At 37.9% G+C, this 25,811-nt stretch overlaps 1 protein-coding gene across 3 annotated transcripts; it reads right to left on the reverse strand.

Moving 5' to 3' along the window:
* Positions 1 to 106: 106 nt before the first annotated feature.
* Positions 107 to 25,789, reverse strand: LOC127776075 (BEACH domain-containing protein B-like). 3 transcript variants are annotated; one of them, XM_052302398.1, is made up of 40 exons: positions 25,239 to 25,789; positions 23,959 to 24,022; positions 22,990 to 23,194; positions 22,553 to 22,726; positions 21,949 to 22,269; positions 21,052 to 21,268; positions 19,955 to 20,008; positions 18,128 to 18,532; positions 16,774 to 17,092; positions 16,211 to 16,672; positions 15,968 to 16,126; positions 15,713 to 15,862; positions 15,473 to 15,634; positions 15,313 to 15,354; positions 14,858 to 15,202; positions 13,875 to 14,048; positions 12,964 to 13,124; positions 11,956 to 12,244; positions 11,175 to 11,586; positions 10,731 to 11,067; positions 10,381 to 10,569; positions 9,472 to 9,736; positions 9,177 to 9,380; positions 8,886 to 9,107; positions 8,596 to 8,772; positions 8,408 to 8,517; positions 7,169 to 7,624; positions 6,885 to 7,098; positions 6,497 to 6,718; positions 5,967 to 6,425; positions 5,597 to 5,890; positions 5,076 to 5,528; positions 4,936 to 4,982; positions 4,742 to 4,835; positions 4,374 to 4,580; positions 3,712 to 3,837; positions 3,255 to 3,626; positions 2,935 to 3,166; positions 1,459 to 2,174; positions 107 to 573 (listed from the first exon to the last, which is right to left on the reverse strand). In XM_052302398.1, the coding sequence occupies exons 1-39, from the start codon at positions 25,391 to 25,393 to the stop codon at positions 1,519 to 1,521; spliced, it is 9,606 nt and encodes a 3,201-aa protein (XP_052158358.1). In that variant the 5' UTR covers positions 25,394 to 25,789; the 3' UTR covers positions 107 to 573; positions 1,459 to 1,518. The 3 variants fall into 3 exon arrangements, with proteins under 3 accessions (XP_052158358.1, XP_052158357.1, XP_052158359.1); XM_052302397.1 differs by having other exon boundaries at positions 22,553 to 22,729; XM_052302399.1 differs by lacking the exons at positions 107 to 573; positions 1,459 to 2,174; positions 2,935 to 3,166 and having other exon boundaries at positions 3,495 to 3,626; positions 3,712 to 3,827; positions 22,553 to 22,729.
* Between the last annotated feature and the right edge of the window lie 22 nt (positions 25,790 to 25,811).

Genomic DNA, 25,811 nt, shown 5'->3' on the forward strand with positions numbered 1-25,811 from the left:
ACAAATTATTTTTACCAAACTGGCCACATCCATGCATAACGATCGACATCTGGGAACAAAGAATTCGGAGGGGGGGGGGGGGGGGGGGGGGGGGGGGCATAATGCACCTTCATACTTAAAGAACTGCATACTTCCATCCTCAGAAAATTGCGAGAACAACTGATCAAGTATAAAATTTACCACTCATCTCTAGATCACAATGAATGTAGCACTATGGTGAACACAGAATTGTCAGCTAGCTAATACATACGGACAAATTAATTCTCTGTTTGGGGGGCAAATTAATGGCAGCGCCTCTCCACTAAAACAACAGAAATGGTATGCTACACTACTGCAAAATTGCTAATTTTGGATGTCAGGTTAGTTCCTATCAAGTGATCGAGACAATCATGCTTAGCCTGAAAATCAGATAGCTAGGGATCTCTTCTTACGCGTGTTAGTTTTACTATTGTCAGATATGTTGCTCATGGATCATAATCAGTAGAGTAGCTCGAGAATCCTTATTCCAGATATTTGCTCCGCTTTATGTACATGATGTGAAAAAGAATCTTGATTTTTTTTTCTGCTAATAACCTGCAGCAAGTTTCAAACAAACTAACCAGTCAGTACATTTGGTGAGAATTCTGTCGTAGTTTAATCAATGCTAACAATTCACAGTCCAAAGAAATGAACTTGGCAGAGCTTTCTTTGAAAGAAAAATTTAACTTGGCAGTTTAAGTTTGAAATAACCTGACAAAGAAATTTTGGAACTGGTAGATGATCTATCATCACTACTAAAGTTCAAAGAACCAAACTTCACATGTGCTTCTTTTAGTTCACTAGCAAATACTCACCCCATTCAGAGATATGTGGCATTTCAGAAAACATGTTACCAGACTTCCCTAGCAAAGACTACGGGAGCATAAAAACAGAGATGCCAATATTAGATTTGTCATGACAAATGTGCTTATACTGAGTTTTAGTTTTTAACCTTTTCATTACATATATAATAAAGTTGATAGTCAAAATTGTGTGGTGAGACAATGACAATGATCAATGCATCATAGATTCAAGATTACAAAGTAACATCCGGCCTCTATATCCATGATGTGCACGGTCCATCCTGGCGTAGCTAAAGGTAACTAACTACAATCTTAATATGTTTCCAGTGAACAAGGAGTCTAAACACTTTTTTCGTGTGCATTATAAGCTGTTCTAGTAAGCGAGACAACTCAAGATGCATGTTCTTTTGAGGTTCTACAAGAAATTCAAGCAAATAAAATAATGAAACTATAATAAAAAAGGGAACATGGTGTAAGATCTGTGATGTTTCCTTAATGGAAAATGTAGAGGGTGTGGGCTCTCCCTCTTAAAAAAGAGGGTGTAAAAAGTGCATCACACTAAAGTAAGGACGTATGAAAATTCCCTTGAAATGACAAGCATGAGAAAGGAACTCAACTAAAAAACTTTTTGACTTACGCTTGAAGTTGAAGCTAGGTAGTTTTTGTCAATTTCTTGTAGCTATAAATTAACTACGGATTAACTAGCAGTGGGAGGCTTTATCCTTGTCCGTGGCATGCTCTTCCTTCTAAGCAGAGGAGATTCCATTGAAAACACAAGCAAGCTACCATCCTTGGTTCCTGCTAGGAAGCACTCTTCAGGGGTCACAGATAAAGAAGTAATGGTCTTCCCAGCTCCATCATACCTCCGGATAATGTCAAGACAATGCATAGAATGCAGAACTATTTGACCATGCTCACCAGCACAAACCAAGAACTGTCCACAACAACTAAGTTCCATGCAATTGATGCGTCCACCGGATGCTGAAGAAGCAATATGTTTTCCATTGATGGAATACATGTGCAAGGAAAGGTCACTCTCAGAATAAAATACTACCCTTCCATGCTGCGACGCCACCAATTTTGACAAACCAATGCCCGAAGGATGCCGAATGGATCGAACATATCTTCCTTCACGCAGTGTATGAAATATACAAGTTCCATCTTTTGAACCACTGATGACAATATCCAGTTCTGTGCTAACAAATAAGCATGTTATGATGTCATCATGACCACAAAAGATATGAACCGGCCTTTCCATTACAACATGATCACTTGGTCTGCCACGAAATGCATGCCAGATCATAACAGTTGTGTCATAACTTCCAGTTGCAACAACATTTCCACGAGATGAAACTGCAGCACAAACATGTGTGTTGTTGCATGTTACAAAATAGGGAAAATAAGGGCAAGGACTTCATAGGTTGAACCAATATGTCATAAGGGAGATCACCATGCAAATGTAAGCAACATATGGAGGACAGAAAGAAACATCAAACAAACCTAAAAAGCAGTAGAAATGTCTAGAAACTGTTATACTTATATAACATCACATGATTATCTATATAAATAAACTTGTTGATCCCAGTCATTATCCAATTTTTATTTCCAAAAATTATAGTTATTACCCAAATAGCTATAGGCAAACCGGGGATATGTAATTGTCAATAGACTACATTCTTTAAGTTTTTTTACGTTTCTTGGGGAGGTATCAAGAGGTATAAGTACCTCCTAGTGTCAATTAAAGAAGGTAGGATTCCTCTTGATAATTCTAATTAACACCTTTTGAGAGACTTTCCCAGGACTTAAAAATCCCACATTCTACCAGATGTTTCTCTCCATTGCTATATATATATATATATAATATGTGACCTCGGACACTTTGCACATTCGAGAACAAGATCGGATGAGATGGATGAACTATGGCTTGTTTTGAGGGACCTAAGCCTGATATTTATGAATCCACATGGGCCTAAATTTAATGGATTTGCAACCTCTTTGTAGAACTTGTTCACATAACAGATGAGGATTTTTGTTATATTCTAACATATAATATAATTCATCAAATCTGGATTTTTCAAAAGAAAATGAATAGAATAAAAAATGTATCTGGTACCTGCAACACAGGCAACAACATCCTTATGCTGCCTGATGCTCTGAACAATTCTTCCATCACTAAGAGAAATAATCTGGAAACTGTTCTCCCAATTTCCACATAAAATCAAATACTTATCACTATTAATTTGCATGGTTGCTAAGCACTGTCTTCCAAAATTAACATTTTCAGCCAGGAAAGTGCCAATTTTGCGGGGAGAAATAACATCTGAGCCAATTCCAAAGAAATGATCCTACAAAAAGAAAAGGAAAGAATGCAATCAACAAAAGTATATACTAGTATACAATTTTTGTTTGATGACGTAGGTAGTCAGGAAGAACCTGTGGTCCTGAAAATGTAAAATTTCCACCAGATTGCAACTGTGTTGTCAACCACAGCTTTATTGACAATATGAGTCCTTCATTCATCAGTATAACTGTATTGTCCAACAAGCCAATGAATAACAAAGCAGACATGTGGCTGATTGTACTAGAAACACTTGAAGTCAATGCAATTGACTGTGGTGCAAAATACAGAGGGTGAGCTATTGGGACAGGAGGCCCTCTTCTAGGATGTTTCACCCGGAAAATCTGGATTGGTGTCTGTCCAAAATTTGCAATCTGATCCTCGATAGCAGATTTCTGCAACAAGTCATCCATATTTTCTAGATCAACTGCGCCTTCATATGTAACGTAGTAAAATATGTTTGCTGCCTGCCCAAAAAATATTTATGTGTTAAAGTATATTCAGTAATATTCCATTGTATTATTAGAGATACCGAAAGTGACCTAATTGCACCTCAACAGCAGGTTGTCCACGCTGCTTGTAACCAAATATGAGGTCAATCCAGTGATGGAGATTAGAGCTCACATATTCACTTTCAAGAGCTTCTCGGTTGATATGAATGAATTCTTCTGGAGAGCCCTACATCCTTGTATTAATTAATTGGATATGTATAGGCAAGATAGCAGTCTTCTGTTTACAGAACTAACAAGTATTCTAAATAGAGTCGTATCAACTTGCACTGGGATAATTATGAAATTTTAGCTCCTTGAGACATTACTAATTGATAGAATCAACAGACATCCCAACTCAAAATTCAAAAAGAAGTTGAGAGAGACATGACAGATTTTGCATGAAGAAATATCTTTTATATTGAGAGCTATTATATTTATACCACATCACACAATTGTCAAATTCTGTATATATGATAAACAATAATGTTAATGTGAATAACATGTTAACACCACAATTCACAAGAACGTAAATAACATGAAGTCAGTAGTATATTCACCAGTGTTTAGAGGAACCAAACTAATTGACATTATTTTACCTGAAAAACTAATGTCATTACAGATTGGAATCACAACAAAGCTATCCTACTGTGCATGTAACTCACAGTCGAGACACCAAGTGCAGCAACCACATAGGTATCTATCAAAGAAAAACTATTCAATTACCTTTGCCCAAGGAGGGAGAACAACGTCACCTAAAGGTTCACCATCCTGCCTAACACCAAGATGATACGAATTTGAATTTTCAAGAAACTCAGGCATGTAAAAAAATTCAGGAATAAGCTCTTTGACATCACTTGTATTTGACAAGCTGTTTTTGTAAGCACTATCGATGCTCTGGAAGAGGCGATCTGCATGGTCAAACTTGCCACCCTGTATAGTGTCATCCATAAAAGTGAACAAGATAAAAAAAATATTAATGTTGTTTTTAATGAAATATAGCATGAAAAAAGCTGTGTAAAAAATGGATAGCACTTTGATAACAAGAGGGTAATATGTTTGCCATTATAAAAAGGTAAAATCAAATCAGCAACCTGGAGGCTACGATGCAGAGTTGTAAAAGGCTCAAGCCTGAGAAGGTAATGAAGAACAATTCCCATGGTGGAGTAGTGAGATCCATAATAAAAACTGCAGGAATAAATTAGTCATTTTGTCAACTAACTCAAATAAAAAAAATAAAGGACAGAAAAATTAAAGAAATGGATCAAATTTAGATTCAAGGTCCAACCTTGGTATATCTGGGTCATCGAAATTAACATATCTATCTTCAAAAACCTGCCCAATAGCATATTGCTTACATAAAAGATACATAAGGGATGTCAATTAGACAATTACTAATATATAAACATGCAATCATCAGTTCCACACCTCAAAGCGTTTTTCATCCAAAGCACCAATTGGCTTTGAAAGATCCCTAAATGTAGAGGACTTGTTAAAATCAAGCTTTTCTGATGTATAATCAGTCAGTACCCATGGAAATACAGGATACTGAGTTAAATCGTTGTAAGACCGTCCAGCAAGAGTGTTAAGAATCATCAGATACTCAAAGTTACTGATTTCCCTCTTGATCCATCTGTCCCTAGCATTCTCAGCCATTTCAAGTGCAACTCGTCTGTCAACAAATGAAATGACTCTACTTTTGCCTTTGGTACTTCCTTTAGGGAACAAGGCTTCATTCCTGAGGGAAACTAGGAGAGACCCTGCATTTTTAGCATCCTTTTGCGATGAGAAGTTTAAAAATATGGGTGCATTTGAATCGTCAAAGAATATCTCCGTTGCAGTATATTGTAGCAGGTAGCGCGTCCAATGAACTGCTTTTATCTGAAACATGTAAGGTAAGATATGAAGATAGTGAGCAAGCAAAAGGGGCAGAGAGAGGAAAGGCATACCTTGGTTATGTTCCACCTTCTGTGATGTTTAATTTTGTTAGATTGTTTTTGCATCAAGACACCATTCGGAGTTTTGATCACATAGTCTCGGCCTCCATCAAGTCTTTCCACACTTCCTAGATCACTCTTGCAATCGGAATCCTCTATCTCTTTAAACTTGCTGAATACAGATGATCCTCCAGTTCCTTCAACCAAAAATTCAAAAGAAAAATGTAGAACGGTCCGAGTAATATCCAATTGTCCTGCTAGTTTTCTCTTTGGGGTTATAAGCACACAATGAACTGAACATAGCACCTGAAAAATGGATGATGGACCAAAATCAACATTTATTTGCTAAGTTCAGGTGGATTTCAGACAAAATCCTTTTTACCTTGGTATAATCGTTATCTCCATTATTAGATGCTGATTCTTTCTTATTCTGAACGGCAGTGCGATAATCTGATAAATCTGAGACATTATTTGGGTTTTGGTTCTCTAACAGACTACTCTGGGAAGATTCACCTGTATCATTGGTGTCTTCAATTGGTTCGTATGCATTGTCTTCAAAGATTGCTCGCACACCTTTCAGAAGGAAACGCTTCAGTTTCAAGGGAACTTTGGTACTTAAAGAACTTTGATCAACACAAGCCTCTGTACTTTCATTCCTAGAATATGAAGGTTGACAGAGGCGTTCATCAAACTTGTAGTTGCGCTTTAGTTTGAGTCGTCTCCGCCATTTATCCTCAGTCTTGTCAAGTTTCCAGTGAGTTACAACATCATTTGGAAAAGGGTTAGCAGACCATGGTCCCCTCTCATCAATCAAAGCTCGGGAAATATGTATCCACTTATCCTGATAAGAAAAGAAAGTAATTAGGTGCTCCTAAACAAAACATTAATTGGCAAACTAATGGAGAATCTTACTGCAACAATTTGCTGATCCTCATCAAAAGCAAGCCGAAAAGCTATTTTTCTTTTGTCATCTGCAGAAAGAGCAGAAGTGATCGAAATATGTATGTTATCTTCAATCATCTTCTCCAGTTGTGTCTCTTCGGTGAAGTGCTCATTGAGCTTAGATCGAAGTTCGTCCAACTGACTTAAGCGATCAGCCTGAACTGCCTTCATGTGCTTAACCTCAACAGTGGCCTGAACAGCAATGAAAGATCAGATGTTCAATAACACAAAAGAAAGGGGAAAAGGTAGGTATGATCAAAACCATCTACCAAAGATACAAAAAACTTGAAACACATCCCACTCAATAGTGTAGAAAATTTGTAAGTCAACGCCAAAGCTAAAGGACAAAGGCACAGACCGCAGCAAGTACACGGTCCTTCTGTACAAAATTAAGAATGAACCCGGTGTCTTTATTACTGTCGCCGATTTCCATAGAATCATCTCTGCCCAATATATTAGGAACAAGCATGGATTTTCCACATATGATAGTTTCAAGGATCAAGTGTGATAAAACATGGTAACGTGCGCCATCATCAAGTTGCCCATACTGAGATCTTGTAATGAGTAAAGACCTGTATCACGAAAGGGATTAAGAAAATGCTTTAAGCATACTTAGAACAAAGCTTCCAGTATTAAGCATACCATATTAAGAAGTGCAGCTTGTTTTTGCTTTGCTCATCTTCTGAAATAAGAACAGGAAGCAGTGACATGAACTGCAGAACACACTTAGATGCATTTTCTAATCCAGCTTTGCAGAGATACAGAATTACAAGGTGAAAGAAAACCCTTGGGAATATCTCTTCCCTCAACAATGTAGCTTTTTCAGAAAATCTATTTATTTTTGCACCTAATGCAGTACCAATACCTCCAGAAACAACAGCAGCAGCCATTTCTGTAGCAGGGACATTTAGAGATTCCACCAATCCACGTGCTCTTTGCCCCAACGATGGGACTTCAATATTTGGACCCTTTGGTAGCAATTTGTTTGGTCCTTTTCCATTCAAATTACAAATGAGATCCCAAACCTTGTCAAAGAAGTTCCACCAATCCTCACTTTTTTCATCCTCGTCAGCAAATTGGCAAGATTTCCAAGGAAAACTGGAAAAATTGACAGACTTATTAAGGGTTGATTGAACCTTGTGAAGCATAGCAACTAAACAGTTAGCTTCAGGTCATTATAAACAGTGTCAGTATCAAATTGTTTGACTATCACTACAAATGACCTACCTATGCATTTACTTAACATTTCAAGATTCTAGTGCACCATGTTAATGAAGGATAGATCTTACTCCCTCCATTCCAAAATATAAGTATAGGATTTTGAACTATAAAATGCCTCTTTTTCACAAATATCATGGATTTGAGGGTTCAATTTTATCCACAAATGTAGAATTTTGAGTACTACTTGTCCCATCCAACTACCCTTCATTTAATTTTAACCCCATCTTACCCCTACCTACCCTCCCACTCCCCAGCTATTCCTCATTTATTGAGGGGCATTATAGTCTTTTACAGTTTTACTCCTTACTTTAATCTCTTCAAAAGAGCCAAAAATCCCTATATTTGTGGACGGAGGGAGTACACTCTAGTGACAACATATTTGGTTTTGCATCAATTGATAAGAACAAGTACTGGGGATTCAACACACCTGGCTGAATGCAATGGCTGTTGAGTAAGGCCAGCCAAACCATAAATATTCGTAACAGTTAACTAACAGTTCAAATGTAGATTTAATATCTTTTTTCCATTTGCCACCTAATAAATATTCGTAAGGCAAGTTTTTAAGAAGAGAAGATTCTGAAAAGGGACATATAGTTACAAATATTTGAGCATATAGTTGATAAGGCACATATTTTTCAGGAAACAAAGAAAAATTAGTACCTTTTATATTGGCTATGGCTTTCATCAATTAAAATTTCATTTAGTGTAGACTTAATATCATCTTTCCATTTAATACTGGATAAAGATTCCTCTGAAGGATTAGATGGAAACTGTGAAAGGAGGAAAAGAAACAGATGTCACATGATAGATAAAAAAAATATTTTTCAGTTCAAAACAATGGATTGTACCAAGAGCTTGATTCCTATTTGATTGAAAAGCAACTCCTGGATAAGCTTCAAAAGATACAAGACATTATCACAGCATGGCTGTGAAAGGATAATATTTTCTTCTGAAGATGTCTGTAGCAGGCTCCCAACAATGTCATCAAGTATGTCCCGCAGTAAATAGGAACTTGATAGTTGTCCCTGCAGATTCATGAATCTCAGTAATGTCATCAGAACAAAAGGAAACATACTTCCAAGTTGGTCATATAGAGAAAGAGAAAGAGAGAAAGCAAACAAACGAACTATTATCCAACCTGGCCAAATTTTAAAAGAAAATAGTTAACTGTATCTTCAAGCTGATGCCAGCCACCTTTTACAGCACTCAGGTAGTATGCAAGGACCAATGCATACAATTTCCTCACAAGAATTACTTCATCAATCTCCACATTGTCAAGCTCACCTGTAGAAACTAAACTGTACTCCTTCAATACATCAAGCTTTGTGGATGTCTCAAGCCAATAGTTCCAACTGTGCTCCTGATAAAATCTATTCAGGATTAGTTCAAAACAAGTAATTTACATATACCAAAGGAGAAAAAAAAATACCATTAAAGCCTCAATGTTTGTAGGGTTTGAATCTAGCAAACCAATAAGTTCACTTAAGATTCTTATACGCGCTGAAGAATCTTGACAAGATTGCAAATATCTAAAAATGCAGACCAAGATCTGAGGAAGGAAGAAGGGAACCAAGTGGGAAGTGCTGCAACTCTTATTTTTGGACTGTTCAGACTGGGAATATTCCTGTAAGACCTATACAGAGAAAACGGCTTACCACTGAGGTGAAACGGTAGTAAGAAGGAAGAAATGAAATATTAATATGACATGAAGTTGGCAATATAACCTTGATTGGACTGGTTCCACCAAGAAGGACATTGAAAAAAGCTGCACATAAATTATATGAAAGTGGAAATTTAAACAGCCTTTCAGATATTGTACAGAAAAATAGATGAGATGCTGCTGTTATTTCATTTTTTGAGTTATCAGACAAGGGTCTAGATTGCCCAATGGGTAATGTAAATAATTTTGCTCCTTTCTTCTCAGATGGAATACCAGCCATAAGCTTTCCAACAAGCTGAAGTCCCAACAATCTAACTGGCTCGGATTCCCTGAAAAACAAACTAAGGTTGGATATATACCAAAAGCTCACAACTCACAACATACATTACGCAAGACGGCACATGGAAGAAATTATACGTTCTGAAAGTCATGAACTCTGGTAATAATATGAAAAAAAATAGGTCCTTGTAAAAACAAAACATTAAACATTTAGATGAATCTCTGTTTTACAATAGCAATATGCAAAAGTGGGAGTACCAACGAATATATTTTAAATTCAAAGTAGTGGAAACTTTTTAGCATATATCATAGATATTATTATTTAACTAATGGACAAACAGTATCTAAACATAACCTCAGTGCTTAAATGTCAATACAGACAGGAGGAACAGCAAAGCGCTATCTCGGCACTCACTAAAAACCAAAAAAAAAAACTGTGTTCGAGTCAAAAGAGAACAGCAGCTATGGAAATTTTGTGTTTTTTTGCATGTAAACAGCTAGTACTTTTAGATCTAACAAGCAATTTGGAAAGAAAAGCAACTTAATTTCTAACCATGGTTAAGTACAATTTCATCTGCCCCGCAAAAAAAAAAAAAGTACAATTTCATCTGAACATCAAAATTTTACAGAACAAATGTACTGTCAGCATGATATGTGAAACAGAGATGAATTGTAAACAATAAAAGTATGTTACCTCTTAAGAAGATTGATGAAAATGCAGCAGCCACCAAGGCAATTTACGTGCTCCAAGAAAGATGATAAAACTGGGCCCTCTGAAAGAGCACGAATGATCATTTTCAGTATGTCCTCAACGCATGCTACATCTTGATTCCTCTCAAAAAGGGAAGCAAGGGCTCTTATATCAGCTAGAGAAACTTGTAACCTGTGAACCAATTTGTGTATGAGCTAAGCCAAAAAAAGCTACAAGATTGGTACCAGCTTACTGTATCTTATTACTGTTTTGACACATCTATGAAAGAAGACTAAGATGAAGAGGGTAAATGAAGAGGAATAAAAAAATAACTGGAGTGTGGATGTGCTTACTTTAAGCTCATTTCTGCTAAACTCAGAAGGAGAAGCCGAAGCTTGCAGATTTCCTCTATCTTAGGTCTATCTCCAACAACTTGCTTGTTACCTGTTCGCAACAAAGACTTGGAACCAACAGCACACCTACAATCTACATACTCCGAGTAATATTGGCACACAATGTCAATGATCCTAGGAAGTCCGCAAAGCAGTGGTAAAAACCTTCCATCAGTTTCAAAATATTTTAGCAAAAACATATAAAGATCTCTCTGCACTTCATAGCTTGAGTGTACCCATATTTGTGGATTCAAATAAATTTGTAAAATAGCATCTTTCAGCAGAACTTTTGACATGCCTGAATAAATGGGAAAAACAATAATGTCAAGATGTCTATTTCGATCGTCAGATAGTCACGAGAGAGAGAGAGAGAGAGAGAGAGAGAGAGAGAGAGAGAGAGATTACCGCAGTTCCTTAGAACATCAAACATATACTTCAGTGCAGAAAGTGTTTCAATATTTAACAGCTTAGGTGTAGCAGACTGAAGCAAGAAGCCCATAATAGATAATCCAGAAAGAAGATACATCTGTTGTTGATTCGATACATTTGCATCCAGGACAGATGCGACAAGCTCAATGACCTCAGCTCGCAACTTGCCATTGATGACAGATGTATGACAAGATTGCTCACCATCAGTTACAGCATTGCAACTGAAGAGAGGAAAAAATACAGAGACACCACCAACACAATAAATAATATCCTGCGGCAAGTGTCGCGAGCATAACTTTGTTCCACCCATGATTGTTGCTTCAAATGTACTTCTGTCAGCACTATCTAGTGCAGAAGAGACACTGAATAGACTCCTACTGTCACTGGCCTGGGAAGATAGGAGAAATAAAAAAAAATCTATTAGAAAATAAATATTCTGTTAGTCAATCTGACTCTTAAGGTAACACTCAGGCCCAAAATTCATTCTCAATCTTGTCCCTGGAGCCTTCAAGGGGCACACTACAGATACATATAAAAATCACTGGGCATTTTGTTATCACTTTGGAATCAACCCAAAGCAGCTATGCTTGGTTTCATTGGGCTTATGTGCTGTCCAAACTCTCTTGAACTCTGAATGTTGGACTAATCCCATCCCACCACTATATATTAAACCCATGGGCTACTACTAGCTGGGCTGGAGTGTTACACTTGATGAAGTAAATATAGTATCATACTTATTAGTAAAGAGAAATGGAACCTGCGCATTGAAACCAAAAATGATCTTTGATGAAATTCCATCTCTTGCATCCAGAATCCCCCTGTATAGTGAATCATCACCATGGAAAGAGTACATATAACTTGGTCCTAGATTATATATGCCTTTTATTTGTTCTGAAGAGAGAGCATCGGAAAACACATAAATTGGGCCCATTTGACCAGTAAAGGCAAAGGTTCTCTCATAACCAATTGAAATAGGTTGTTCACCAACAGGCATCAATTTTGTACCGATAGTGCAGTGAGTCATTGCCTCGTTCATTTTTGGGTAACTGAAAAAACAGCAACAGAAACTGTAAGTTTTTATTTTACATGTAAATTGTTTTGACTAAAAGCTAACATGATACTTAGGAGACGATACTTTAGTGGTTACGTTTAGTACCAGTTACGTGCTCAAAAAATTGTGCAAACTAAGGTCCTTCATTTTCAACAATGAATGTAAAAAGTACTCTCTTATCAATGTGGCAATCATTGATCTGGTTCCAACTTACAAATTTGACCATTATTCCACTAATGTCAAGAAAAGTTATTAAAATTTGATATTGTGCAAGCAGTTTTTCAAGTTCAAAAAGTTTGACTGGATGCATTCTGAGACAACATTTTATTGGTAAATGGATAGGGTAACAAAGAGGTGTACCATGAATGTTGCGAAATTTGTGAATTATGAATATCAACAAATCAAATAACTTACAAACAAAATATTTTATACATTTTGGAACTTTAAGAAACAAATTGGATCTATAATGACAAATGTATGATTATGATTCCATTTAGCACTGGTGTTGCTGTGCTGTGTTGCATAAACAAATAAAGTACAAGAAATAGCTCAGCAAAATAAACTTGACGAGTCCTTATTCCAAACAACCATATTACAGAAGCACTTTGTGAATCAAACTTATTTCTGACACATTTTACTCCCAAACAGAATCTGCAAAATTTTCGGCCGAAGTTAACATTACTGGGAAATATGAATGCAAAAGGATTTGCTCACCTACACTTCTCGGATGATACTAGATTCCCATCCACATAACACCTCAGGTGGCTTCCTCCAGAGAAAGCCCTCCCAATTGTATGAGTAACAAAAAGGAATATCCATTCCTTTGATGGGAGTTTTAGTGGCAACAAAACACACTCACGTTTTTGATTGATAGACTGTCAAAACAGACAAAGAAAAGAGTTTTTCATACAAATGTTAACTGCAGCAAAAGTGATAAATTTTACAGAGTAAGGTATTTGCAGCTCCAATGGAGAAAAAAGCATAAAGTACTTCAAGATCTGTAGAGCATGCTCCAGATTTGGATCAAACAGCTAGATGGTTTCCAAACCCATTTTATTACAGAACTGGGTATCCTACAGTCAACATTTGGGAAATGACGAACAAATGGAAAGTCCGTGTTGAGGCCTAAAATGGCATATGTAAAGGAGCAAGAGTGAATTTGCACACTGAAAATACATATTTCCCAATAAAACACACAAATCAGTACACCCTTCACACCTCGCCCCAGAACTTGTAATGCCGGATAATGTACTCATTAAGGCTGTTTCCAGAGGTAGTTCTGCCATTGTAAAGAGTGGCATAATCTAGTTTTGCAACACTAGACCATAATGGAGAGCAAACAGAAACCAAAAAAAAAATCATGTGTCCATCCAAATTTATGAATTACTACCTCCGTCCCGGAATATGAGAACTTTGGGGGTTGGACACGGCTATTAAGGAAGTAGGTGATGGGGAAAAGTTGCAAATGGTTGAGAAGATAATGTAGGTGGACTGGTGGAGAAATTAAATGGCGGAAGGTTGTGATTGGTTGAGAAGAGAATGTAGGTGGAGAAGTTGCTATATTTTGGGACAAACTTTGAATGCTAGAAATTGCTATTTTGAGTAAGTAAGAAAACCACCATTACCTCATATACTAGAGCACTTTTGCTAAGCACGGCTGAGCACCCCTTTCCATCTTCTGTGAAAAAAGAGAAGAGGCCCATCATACCATTTTCTGGGAAGTTTTCTACCCTTAACCAGCAGGAAAAGGATAGCCCTCTATTATAAGGCCATTGAAATGGTGATTTAATTTCTATACCCTTCAATGATTAAGAAAGAATGTCAGTCAATCAGAACATCAAATACTGGCAACAAAGTAATGGATGTTATTTGAGACATAAAACAGAGTACATTCAAAAGGCATGTGAATGAAAACAAACAAAATGATATTGTTGGTATTTGGCAGATCATTGTCAAAAGCAACAAGTGTCACTTTTATTACCTCTAAATTTTTCAAGTAGAAAAAGGAAGAAAAATCAGAAAACGCATGCCTAGAAACCTAAAAAATAAAACATGAACGCATTTGGAAAACCATAATTTTGAAAAGTAAAAAGATCAACACTTTTGCCGGAGAACACTGTCTCGTATAAAAAAGGTAAGCCTCGGATTACAGAAAAGGTCTAGCAGCCTAGATTGCAAAGATCAACCCCCTAAAATCCTACAATAAGACATTTAACTATTTGCCACTTTTAAGATGTGGCATTTAACAATTTGCCACTCATAGTCTATGGCATGTGGGCCCTCTCTATGACATGTGGGTCCAGTGGCAAATCGTTAAATGCCACATTTAAGAGTGGCAAAGAGTTAAATATCTTGGGGGTGTCCTTTTAAATGCCCACCTTGTTTTTTTTCCTATTTTTTAGCAATCACATACCTAAATTTTTCATAGTGATATCGCCTCACATATGAATCCTTTTGTAGCGTTCAAAGTACTCCTAATTTTGACCCATACCAACACTAAAATGCTCTAAAGTTAGTTCTTAATATCACGTAGATATCTATGAGTATTTAAATTACTCATCACAACTAAGGAAAATTTCAATTGACAAGTAAATATGGCAGGACGCACAGAATCATGACCATCGAACTCAAAGAAAGCTTCTGGTCCCTTTTCCTTAAGCATGTGACTGAGACATGTCAAAAGCAAAGAACTATGCTTCTTCTTGGCAACAATCTTCCCACAACGTAAGAGTGCAAATATTTTCCGAATGTCCTTGCCACTAATACTGTGTGCACCAATTATCTGAATTAAGTCTGCAATTTGACCAACAGTATCATCCCTTTCCTCTACTGAGAACCAATCAAGAAGATAACTAAGCAGTCCTGCTCTGAAACAAGAAGTTCTATTTGCAATGGATTGCTTGAGCAACTGCTGCAAAACAACAAGCCCATAATGCTGAAGTGATGTGCTGCTCTGCCAATCAGAAATTGTGGATGTTACAAAAAGGCAAAAGAAATATAACTGGAAATTATCAGTGGATCATAATCATATATGCATGCCTGATATAGAGAAAAGGAGCATACCTTTTGTAGAATATTCAAAACTAATATAACCACATCTTCATTCTGAAGGAATAAATCAAAGAAATGTTTGTGAGAATAATTAAAAATAGATGACTGAAGTAAATGGACCCAGAAATGATAGCAGCATGTTAATTGGTTCTAAGATATGAAAGTTACTAGCCTTTATTGTTGTTATCTCATTTATCTCGAATTTCCCATCAACCAGCATGCTAAGCAATGCATGTAAGAGTCTCTCGCTTGGGCTTGGCAACCATTTGTAGAAATCCAGTAGCAAGCTCTGCAGTGTTTGATAACCCACACCAACTAGCATTCTAAAGGAAGCCTAAAAAAGACAAATCAGAGTTATTGTTAGCACATCAGATGGGATAATTGCATGAATCGCATACATCAATATGATTACCTTGGATGCATCATTTCCTTCAAGTAATAAGGTCAATGTCTCAAGAACATTAAGAACTAACTGCTCACCAGTTGCCTCATTGAATGTTCCATTCAACAAAGAGACAATATACAGAAAGCACCCTCCATCGCGAAATAGATTTTGATAGTACTAACAAAATGGAGTACATTTGTCAACATATTGTCATTGATGGTATTAAGCAAACACTATTGACATTTTCAACTATTATATGCAAAGGCGTATACTGATACGTACCATGCGATCCATCATAATGATCTCTCTCATGTTGACCAGTAGATCAACCAACAATTCTGAGTTAACCTTTTCTTTTTCATTTGCTCGTGTGAAATTCTCTAAATATTTGGAGCATAGCTGTAATTTTGCTGCATGATCTTGTTTTGATGATGGAGGTAACTGGTTAAAGTAAACTGTAAGAGTGTTGTAGTTCCAAACGTTAACAAGATCAAAAGAGAAAATTTGGAATATGCACAATTTTACCCTGAATAAAGCAAAAATTTGCTCCAGTACATGCTTGCGGAAGTTCTTTTCTTGGAATAAGTTGAATAAACACTCAATACAGTCAGGATTGTGCAAAATTAGAATTCTTCCATAGCTAGATATGGTGACATATTCCTTGAAGAGGCTCAAAGCTAACTCTATACAAATAATAGCATACTCAGTTCTCTTTCCTGACGAACTCATTTCAATATTTTCTATCTTAGAACCATATCCACTGCTGATAACATCATCACTAGGAAAACAGCTGAAGTTTTGTAGTTCTTTTGCTTGTTGGCATGCAGCCTTAAGGACTCCAGTAATTACATCCAAGGATTTAAATGAAACTAGAGTTTGTTCTGTGGCGAGTTGTAGAATAACACGAAAACTTTTAAGAAGAATGCTGACCACCACAGGATCATAAATGCAGTGTTCAAGAGCTTCCAGCAGTGCTGAGCATTCTGGCTACAAAGAGAAAATGAATAAAAAACAGATCTTTTAGAAGGAGCTTTAAAACCTGACAAAAACAATAAACTTACAATGTAACATAAGAGAAAAACCAGTACCAGGTTATATTTGTTTTCATTAAGCGTTGCAGCATACTCCAAGAAGGAAATGGCTTCCAACTGAAGAATGTTAACATCCGATAGGTATAAGCTTTCAGAATCAGTGGGTTCAGTATTACCGTTAATATCTTCATTTTGAACTTCTGCGACAATATGAAATTGCATGTCTTCTACAGATGACCCAAAGTAGAAACAATTCTCTGAGAATATTAAGTCCCATACACCTTCCTCTCGAAAAGCTGTGAGTAAAGTTGGTTTTGAAACAAGAACCATTCTGAATGTGCGAATCATGTAAAGCTGAAGGGTTTTGGCCAAAATCCTGGTGCATAAGTCACATCATACACAGAAAAGGTTGTCATTTCAAATATGGATGCATTCGATGAATTAAAATAAGAAAACAATCATACTGTGTGTAGCAATATTATCTGCATGTTACTGATTCATTGCATGGGTACCAGTTATGGTGTACTTGAGAAGATTACTAGTCAATGGTGGTAAGTTTTTGTAACACAAGCCCACTTTAGGCACGCAAACTATATTCACAATCCATTTTTCACCCTGAACTCAATTGTAGATTTCTTTTGCACCTCCAACTTCCAAACATGGACAAATGACACCACAAATCCTATTCCACTGTGATATTGGCAGAATATGACAATGGTTTTTGCTGAGTGGACTAAGTCAAGTTCCACTTAAGAGGGTATTACTTGGAGTGATGCCACTGACAATGTCCAAGACAAACCAGCCAAATAGGACTAGGAGCGTGTTAAGTGAAATCACCACGATGTCAACCATAATCACCATTATTTGTGCAGTTTGGAAGGTGGGTTGAAAAAGGAACGGTTTGACTACAGTGGAGTTCAAGGGCCAAAGGTGTACTAGGTTACTACAAAAACAAAAGCACCTTTTGCTCCTAGTCATCTTTCCATCATTACTTAAATAATCAAACCAGCGTGATATCTGTGGATGGAACTGTGCATGTATGTACGTGTATTACTTGTCGGATTTTGCAAAAAGGATTTGATCATCTACTAATTTCACTTGTGTTGAGATTATCTACTATCTGGAAATTCTGTGCAAATATTTGTGAAATTTTCAAATTTTGAAACAACAATAATGCATGTTCAACACATGGCAATCAACTAGTCCACTAATATATTGGAGTTGGCATTGATTGACATCAGGACAATTAAATGATATAACTTGTAATAAACCCCAACTGTTGGGCATACATATCTTAGCTTTAAAAAAACTTCAATTAAACATCTTAATAATATCAAACAGAGCAAAAGGCAGAGTAATTAATTGTTCTAATGGACAAGATATCATGGCAATACATAAAAAGCAAACTTACTTTATATGGTTTGGCAATTCAGTTTCACTAGTACAAGCTTTGATGCATAGGAAGACTGTCATAAGAACCCTTATGAACCATCTCACAGATTGCTCTCGGTATGCTGATGGGATAGATAAAGAGATTTTGTTGCAAGCAATTTCATTACGACAGTAACTTATAACCTTTGAAGGAATAATAAAAGAGCAAAGTGCATTGCTCAACTTTACAGAGTACTCCCTCCATTCGGTTATATCAAGAAAATAAATTGGGCCAGAAATCGAATCTAATGCAAGTGAAGGCCCGGTGTTATCCCTTTGCCGATGGAACTCCAGAATCATAAATGCAGGCCAACAAATGCAGTTTGCAAATTTGTGTACACGTCCATTTTCGCACAAAAATTGCAGATTGTTGACATTTCCAAATCTTAATAGCAGTCAAGAATCCAACTTGGGGAAAAAAACGATAGCAGTATATGATATATAAATTTAATTTAAGCAAAATTTGCTACAGGACACCGAAAGATTGTGGCCTTTGCTGTGAGACACCCAAAAACGTGTATTTGCTCGTGGACACTGTAAAAAAGTGGTAATTAGCTGCTGGACACTCCTCCCATTATTTTATTATTTTCGGTTGAAATGGAGAGAGAAAGAGTTGTGTAAGTACCAAAATAACCCTTTGACACTGTTCTTCCTCTCTCTCTTCTTTTCATTTCCCCTTCTTCCTCGCAGCGGAGCAGAGGCGCGACGGCGGCCACAGCGGGGCGGCGGCAGCGGCACATCGCCGGGGTTCACCGCCGACGGTGACGATGCATGGCGGCATCCGGCGCACGGCTTCCTCTCTCTCTCTTCTTTTCTTTTCCCCTTCTTCCTCGCAGCGGAGCAGAGGCGCGACGGTGGCAGGGCGGCAGCGGCGGCGCATCGCCAGAGCGCGTCGAGTACAGCACCGTCAAGCCCTAGCTCTTCGAGTGGAAGGCCGGCGCCAGCGCCACTGCCGCTGGCCATGCGAGTGCGCGCGCGGGTGGACGGCGATGTACTGACCTAGATTGGCAAGGATCTGGCGCCGCCCAGATCCTTTTTGCCGGCCACGACGCCGCCCGGAGCTCAACCCAGCATGCTCGCCATGGCCACTCACCTGCATGCCGTTGTCCCCTGCAGCCAAACTCCGTGCGGCTGGCGTTGCAGCGGCGGCGATGGTGGACTCCTCCGCTCTTCCTCCGCCTCCATGGACAGCTGCCGCCGGTGGAGGTGACAGAGTGGGGGACATCGACGACGGCGAGGAGGGAGAAGACCAGTACCCTTTCGCTGCTGCTGCGACTTCTTGTTGTGCTTCAGCCATGGAACAATCTGCTGTTCTGATGAACAGGCCGTAGCCTCCTGCTGCTGATGCTGCTTCATGGCCACGGCAGAGCTCGGCGGCGGCGCAATGAGAAAGAGATGAACAGACAAAGAGAGGAAGAAGAAGAGAGAAAGAGAGATTGACAAGTGGGCCCATGGGCAAATTTGTCTTTAACCAAAGTTTCTCTCTCCGTTTCCACCAGAAATAATAAAATAATGCAGCCGATGTCCGCCAGCTAATTACCACTATTTTACGGTGTCCACAAGCAAATACACGATCTTCGGCTGTCTCACAGCAAAGGCCGCAATCTTTCGGTGTCCTATAGCAAATTTTGCCTTTAATTTAAGTGCACATTAATTCTTCAAATTCATTATAAGCTGGAGTTAATAACTAGTAAATCAGTTAGTCCCAGTCATATGACCAAGAATCTTACTTAAATTAAAGAATAGCACAGGATATTGATATTCAGAAATTGAAAAACCAATAAATAAAGTTTAGAGTACAGGATACACTGCCTCACTTAGAATTTCCAAATATAATATTTGGAGCAGAAGAACTTCAACCCTACAAAAGCAAAGTAACATCAGAACATAAAATTGAGAAGAAAATATGGAAGGTGAGAACTAAAATTATACTACCTCCATCCATAAATATATGACGTTGGTTAGTTAAAAAATGAACAAACCAACATCATATAAAAAAGAACAGAGGGAGTATATCTGAATTACTAATCTAGAAGGTTGTCACTGAAAAATACAATGGCAAATTTAAAAAGGAAAAAAAACGCTTTTCACTAATCACAAGTCTTTTGAAAGTGCCTAAAGGCTGAAAATTAATTTAATTTATAATAGACTTTATGCGTTATTAAACAAGCAACAGACAAATCCATAACCTAATCGGCTTGTTTGGCAACTCGAAAGAAGGGGATTGGAAGTTTACACGAGGGAATTGATGGTGAGATTAAGATGGGAATTTGATTTTTAATCCCAGCATCTTGCTTGGTAGAGGTGGTGGAAATTGATAGGGAGTTTAGTTGGAGATTAGGTCATTAATGAAAACAGATGGCTGAGATTTGTTTAGGCAAAGTAAAGGGGGAATTCCCTCCCAATTACCACCCCTTACCAAGGTATTGAAAAGGAGGAATGTGTGTGTAAAAAAGGTGTAACTATATGTTTCACACTCAAAGCATTCTGCTCAAAAATTTGTTTAAAAAATCTAACTGCAATTTAAATCATTAGAATATAATTCTGAAATTGCCGAACCTTTTTTTAAAAACTAAATTATGTCTTGCATGCATTTCAAATTTGAACAAATATATCTTTTATGATTTAGATTTTAGATTTGAATCATTCTTAGAGTGAAAAATTCATATTTAAATCCATTTCCAGACCTTCAAATTCGAAATAAAATTCAAAGCAATTGTTTGTATCGTGTTGTATGTTATGCCACAATTTTATCTTTGGTCTAGAAAATTGTCAGTCTTCCCTAACAAATTCTATCGAGAATATATGTGATCCTATTTCTAGGCATAAGGCACACTAACGAAAAATGGAAACGGAAGTATCAAATGATAGACAAGAAGTGCTCCCGGGTTCTAAAATTTGCACCTTTCATCTTTTGGGATAGATGAATTCTTCAAAACTAAAAATTTACTTGAAGGGAGTCCTAGCCCATCAAGTAGAATTTCCAAACCACCAATGCTTCTAACATGATTCTGGGCACGGGTTCCAGATATAGTTGATCGCAGAGTGCATAATGTGATAAAATGAAGTGAAAGATCTGTCCACTGCTCCGAATTCAGTCTCTGAATGACCCGCAAAAGTTCTGCAGTGAAACTAAATTTATAAAAACTAACAAAATTATAAAAATTCAATAATAGTCAATATAGTGACATGTTAGCTACAGGTGGATCTACTAGCAAATATCTTCTCACATGCACTGCCTCTGAACTGTGGTGCATATGACGAGGTATTTACATATAGTGTGACAACAGAATTCTGATGCCTTCTTAGCAGCACACATACACTCAATGACTTCATTTGTTGCTCTGTAAATTAAAACAAAATTTCAACTCTTACATTTTAATTTCTTCTACTAAAAAATAGCCAACTTAATCTGTGAATTATGCAGGCATTCTGTAATTCCTTTTGGCATTAATATCCCCTCCCATGACATCAAGATTTCCTAGCAGGCATGCTATTCTTCCTAGTCACCTCTTTCGTTTAAAATTCCTAAATACTACAATCATTCTAACAGCTATTGTTCATTGTTGTCTTCTGTTTGATACTTCACATGATTCGTTGGTCAGAAATTACAAAAAAGAAAACATGAAAATTAACCTGACTATACTAGATACACTATTTCATTTGAGATTTTGATAACCCAGTAAGTACCACTGCATTAATTAACATTATAACGAATTGAGTGTTCAAATAACAGTTTGTAAAACAAAATTGAAAAACTATAGCAGCAATATCAGTTCACAACTAAAATGGCAGCCTTACCTACTAACGAATTGACACCACCAGCTCCCATCACAAGAACAATAGCCCTTTGTTGCCAACGTTGAAGTGTATCAAAAATACCACTTTCTGAAGTGCTTGGAGTAACTGTGGCCAAATGATTTTTTGATGAGGCACACTTAGTGGAATTGAGAAAATGGGGAATCCTCAAGATAGTTGGCTCCAATTTCATGAAGTTGGAAATTATTGTAACTATGTATTTGAGCATATTTAGCATCATTTTTATATTTTCTACAGCTTGGCATGAGACGTGGTTATCTGCAGCAAGCAAACTGTTCTGGATTTTGAGCTGAGCAACTGCAGCTGAATATACCAAAGAGAAAGGAGTGAGAATATAATTCCAAAAACGAGAAGTCAACAAACCATGACTAAGCTAACTAAAAAAAATGTAACTATTTAAATTAGAGCAGAATAAGAAAACTATTTAAATTAGAGCAGAATAAGAAAAAGAATGCCACCGTTGAGCAAGGGAAAGAAGGAAAAAATCTGTTTAAAATAGAGCAGAATAAGAAGCCTGGAAAAATAATCCAGCACATACAAAGAATATTTCCTAGAATTGAGTTTTCAACACGTGAAGAATTTTTACCTTTTAGTAGAGAAGTAACCTTATTTACACCACCATAATAGCTAAATACTCTACAGTTATGCATGGAACGAGTCAAAATTGTCAAGCACTCCAAAACATGTAGCCGTTCAGTACTTAATCCCAGATCTCCTGGTTGCTCTGAATAGTTCGGAGAAGATTCTGGACTGTTGCCACCTACTAATTCAATACAAGAACAATTGTAATCTTATTATTTATCAAAGCAGCCACCAAAAGCTATTCCACTTGAAACATTGGTACCATCCTCAAGAATCAATAGAACATTTGAAGATATTTCTATGGGCATAGAATGGTAATTCGGGAATCTACATAGTCACACACACCACAAGAAAAAGTTCTGAGCAAAAAAAACACGCATCAAAGAGAAACCGGAGACACTTCTAACAGTAGGGTACTCATTATACAGTAAAGCCACTTACTTTCTGCAATAGTTGATGTTATTATAGACATCTCCTGAATCAGGATAAGAATGACCTCAGAAGGATGCCCGTGAGAGCATCCTACAACTGTTTCATCAGATCCTTGTTCTTGATCAACCAAATGAATATTATGGTATGGTCCCCAATCTCTGAATGTTTGTACAAATTGTAAGACAAAAATTTGCAGGGATTTCTCCTTTTCAGCCTGTAAATGATTACAAAGTGACGTAAGATATAGTACAGCATTACTATGTAATTTCAATTGAGTTCTAACGGCGTATTAAATAAAAACTGGTTAACAAATCATACAACATAAAGATAGACAGTTATTGAATATTCTCTAAAAGCACCTAATACTCCCTCCGTTTCACAATGTAAGTCATTCTAGCATTTCCCACATTCATATTGATGTTAATGAATCTAGACATATATATTTATCTAGATTCATTAACATCAATATGAACGTGGGAAATGCTAGAATGACTTACATTGTGAAACAGAGGAAGTAGCATTTAGTAAACAGTTTGGTTACCACACTTATGCAGTTTAATTTTAGGGCCTGTTTGGCATAGCTCCAGCTCCAACTCTACCTCTCCTGGAGCTAGAGTCCAGCCAAACAGTTTCAGCCCCACCTTAAAAGTGAGTGGAGCAGACTAGAGTGCTCTCACAAAATGAACTAAATTTAGGAGCTGGGTTCAGGTTGCTCCACAACTCCACTCCAGACCCAGCTCTTAGAGTTAAATTTAGGAGTTGGAGCCCTGCCAAACAGGCCCTTACATTCTTAAGAATATAAAATTGTACATTGAGAAACATGAATATTTAGTGTGAAACAGTTTACGAGTGGTTTTAATTAAAAGTGAAGAATGCTTGAAAGTTGGAGACATCAAGCAGACACTTGAAACTGTTGTACAGGTGAGGTCCATAAACAAATATCCTAGAACAGAATCTAGCAAGCTTTCAGGGAAATACCTTATTGAGGGCATTCTCATACTTCTTCCATAGTGTATTTAAGACTCTCTCCTCCGTGCTATCACTGCAACAAAATGAAACATAATGAGAAACATTTGTGCAGACGTAGCACACAAAAAAAATTGAGATTTGATTATAGGTTTTATTTATACACCACACAATTACCATACCCCAGGAAAATTAACATATTAAGTACCACTAACAAATAAAATAATGGAACCTCAGATGTTATAGTTGAGAGCCTGTCTAACAAGAATATAGCAATTGTGTTAGTGATAATGACATAGGATGACGTTTTAGCATTGCTATAAGCCACATAGCATCATTCCATTGAGCACGTATGCTACCTACCAAATAAGAAAAGAAGTTTAAACAATACAATGCACCCCAGCCATACTATTTTTAGTTGTTTATTTGGCTTTCAAGAATATGCATAGGATTTGCTGATCATTGTATTAAGTGAGGAGTTCGTACAGCTGCTGAGCAAAAGGAAAAGAAAAAGTTACAGAACAGGGCTATATCTCACGAGACAGTTTTGCGACTAATCTAGCAAAGGCTTCTTGCGCTTCTCCCTGGTGGCGATAGCTGCTCGGCTTTCCATGTTGGCAGGCTTCTGACCACCCTATCAACCAGAGGCTAGAGGTCAGATTTGATGGGCTTGTTGATGCAGAGTGGGAGGACCGGGTATTTGGAAGTGAAGCTTGCAAGAGGGCATGGAAGCTCGAGAAGGAGGCGGTCCATGTCCTCGTCTTGGCATTGGAATGGGATAGCTGAACACTTGCTATAATTGGTTTTGAGGACGGAAGCTTCACTTAAAAGCTAATTGGCTGGTTGTCCTTGAAGCCAGCCATCCAAAGGTTTGTTTCATATCATGATTTAGCATGAACTCTCATTCCATGGTTGCACGCATCAACATAAATCATATGTACAACCATTTTGAATTATTTTGCAGGGAATGGACGTGGCATGGCAAAGCTAAACTAAACATATCAGAATATTATGTATTACTAACTAGCACTGAAACACGCTCTGAATCCTTGCAGGTAAATAACTCAGGCTAATCTAGGGACTACTAGCAATGTGCTTGCAATACATCGACAACTTTCCCCAAAAATTACATGCACATTTTTCTCTCTCGCCACATAATCACCGCAAATCCCATCCGAAATTCAGAAACGACGACACGGCACAGGCACGCAAGCCCTAGCGCCCGCACAAACAAACAAGCCACATTTCTCCCAGGGCGGAAAGCGAGCGAGCGAGCGGATGTGATCGAGTACCTGAAGACGACGCGGGGAGAGGGAGCGACGTCCTGGTCGGCACCATGGAAGGAGCCCTCGCGGACGCCGAAGGAGGAGGAGGGCACCGCGGGCGGCGCGGGCGGCGGCGCCGGCGCCTTGCGGAGGAGATCGGCGACGCCCCGCACGATGTTCATGGCCTCCGACCACCACGCCACGCGCGCCTAGCCACGCACCATCACCATCACCACCGTCACCGGCTCGCCGGAGATGACGATCGAAGAGGTGAGCAAAACCTACAGGATTATTCGATCCGAACCCCAAATTCGATCGAAAAAAATGCGGCCTCGATTCGGGAGCGAATGGGGAAATCGCGTGGATCGAAAATTTTCGTGGGTGTGTGATTGCGCGCGTGCGTCGAGCTCGCTCTCCTAATCGCCTATGTTTAGCCGCGAAATGGAAGTGGGGGAGGAGAGTGGAAAGCGAGGAGGAGAGGAAGGGAGGGGAGCGCGATTTGGGAAAGGAAGGAGAAGTTGAGGGGGCTTTTTGGAAAAAGTATCCGCTAATACGTTACCTATTTCTAGGTGAACGCCTCTCCTCCAGGTTTACGTATTC

Source organism: Oryza glaberrima, chromosome 6 (genome assembly GCF_000147395.1).
Source record: "Oryza glaberrima chromosome 6, OglaRS2, whole genome shotgun sequence".
Lineage (NCBI taxonomy): Eukaryota > Viridiplantae > Streptophyta > Magnoliopsida > Poales > Poaceae > Oryza > Oryza glaberrima.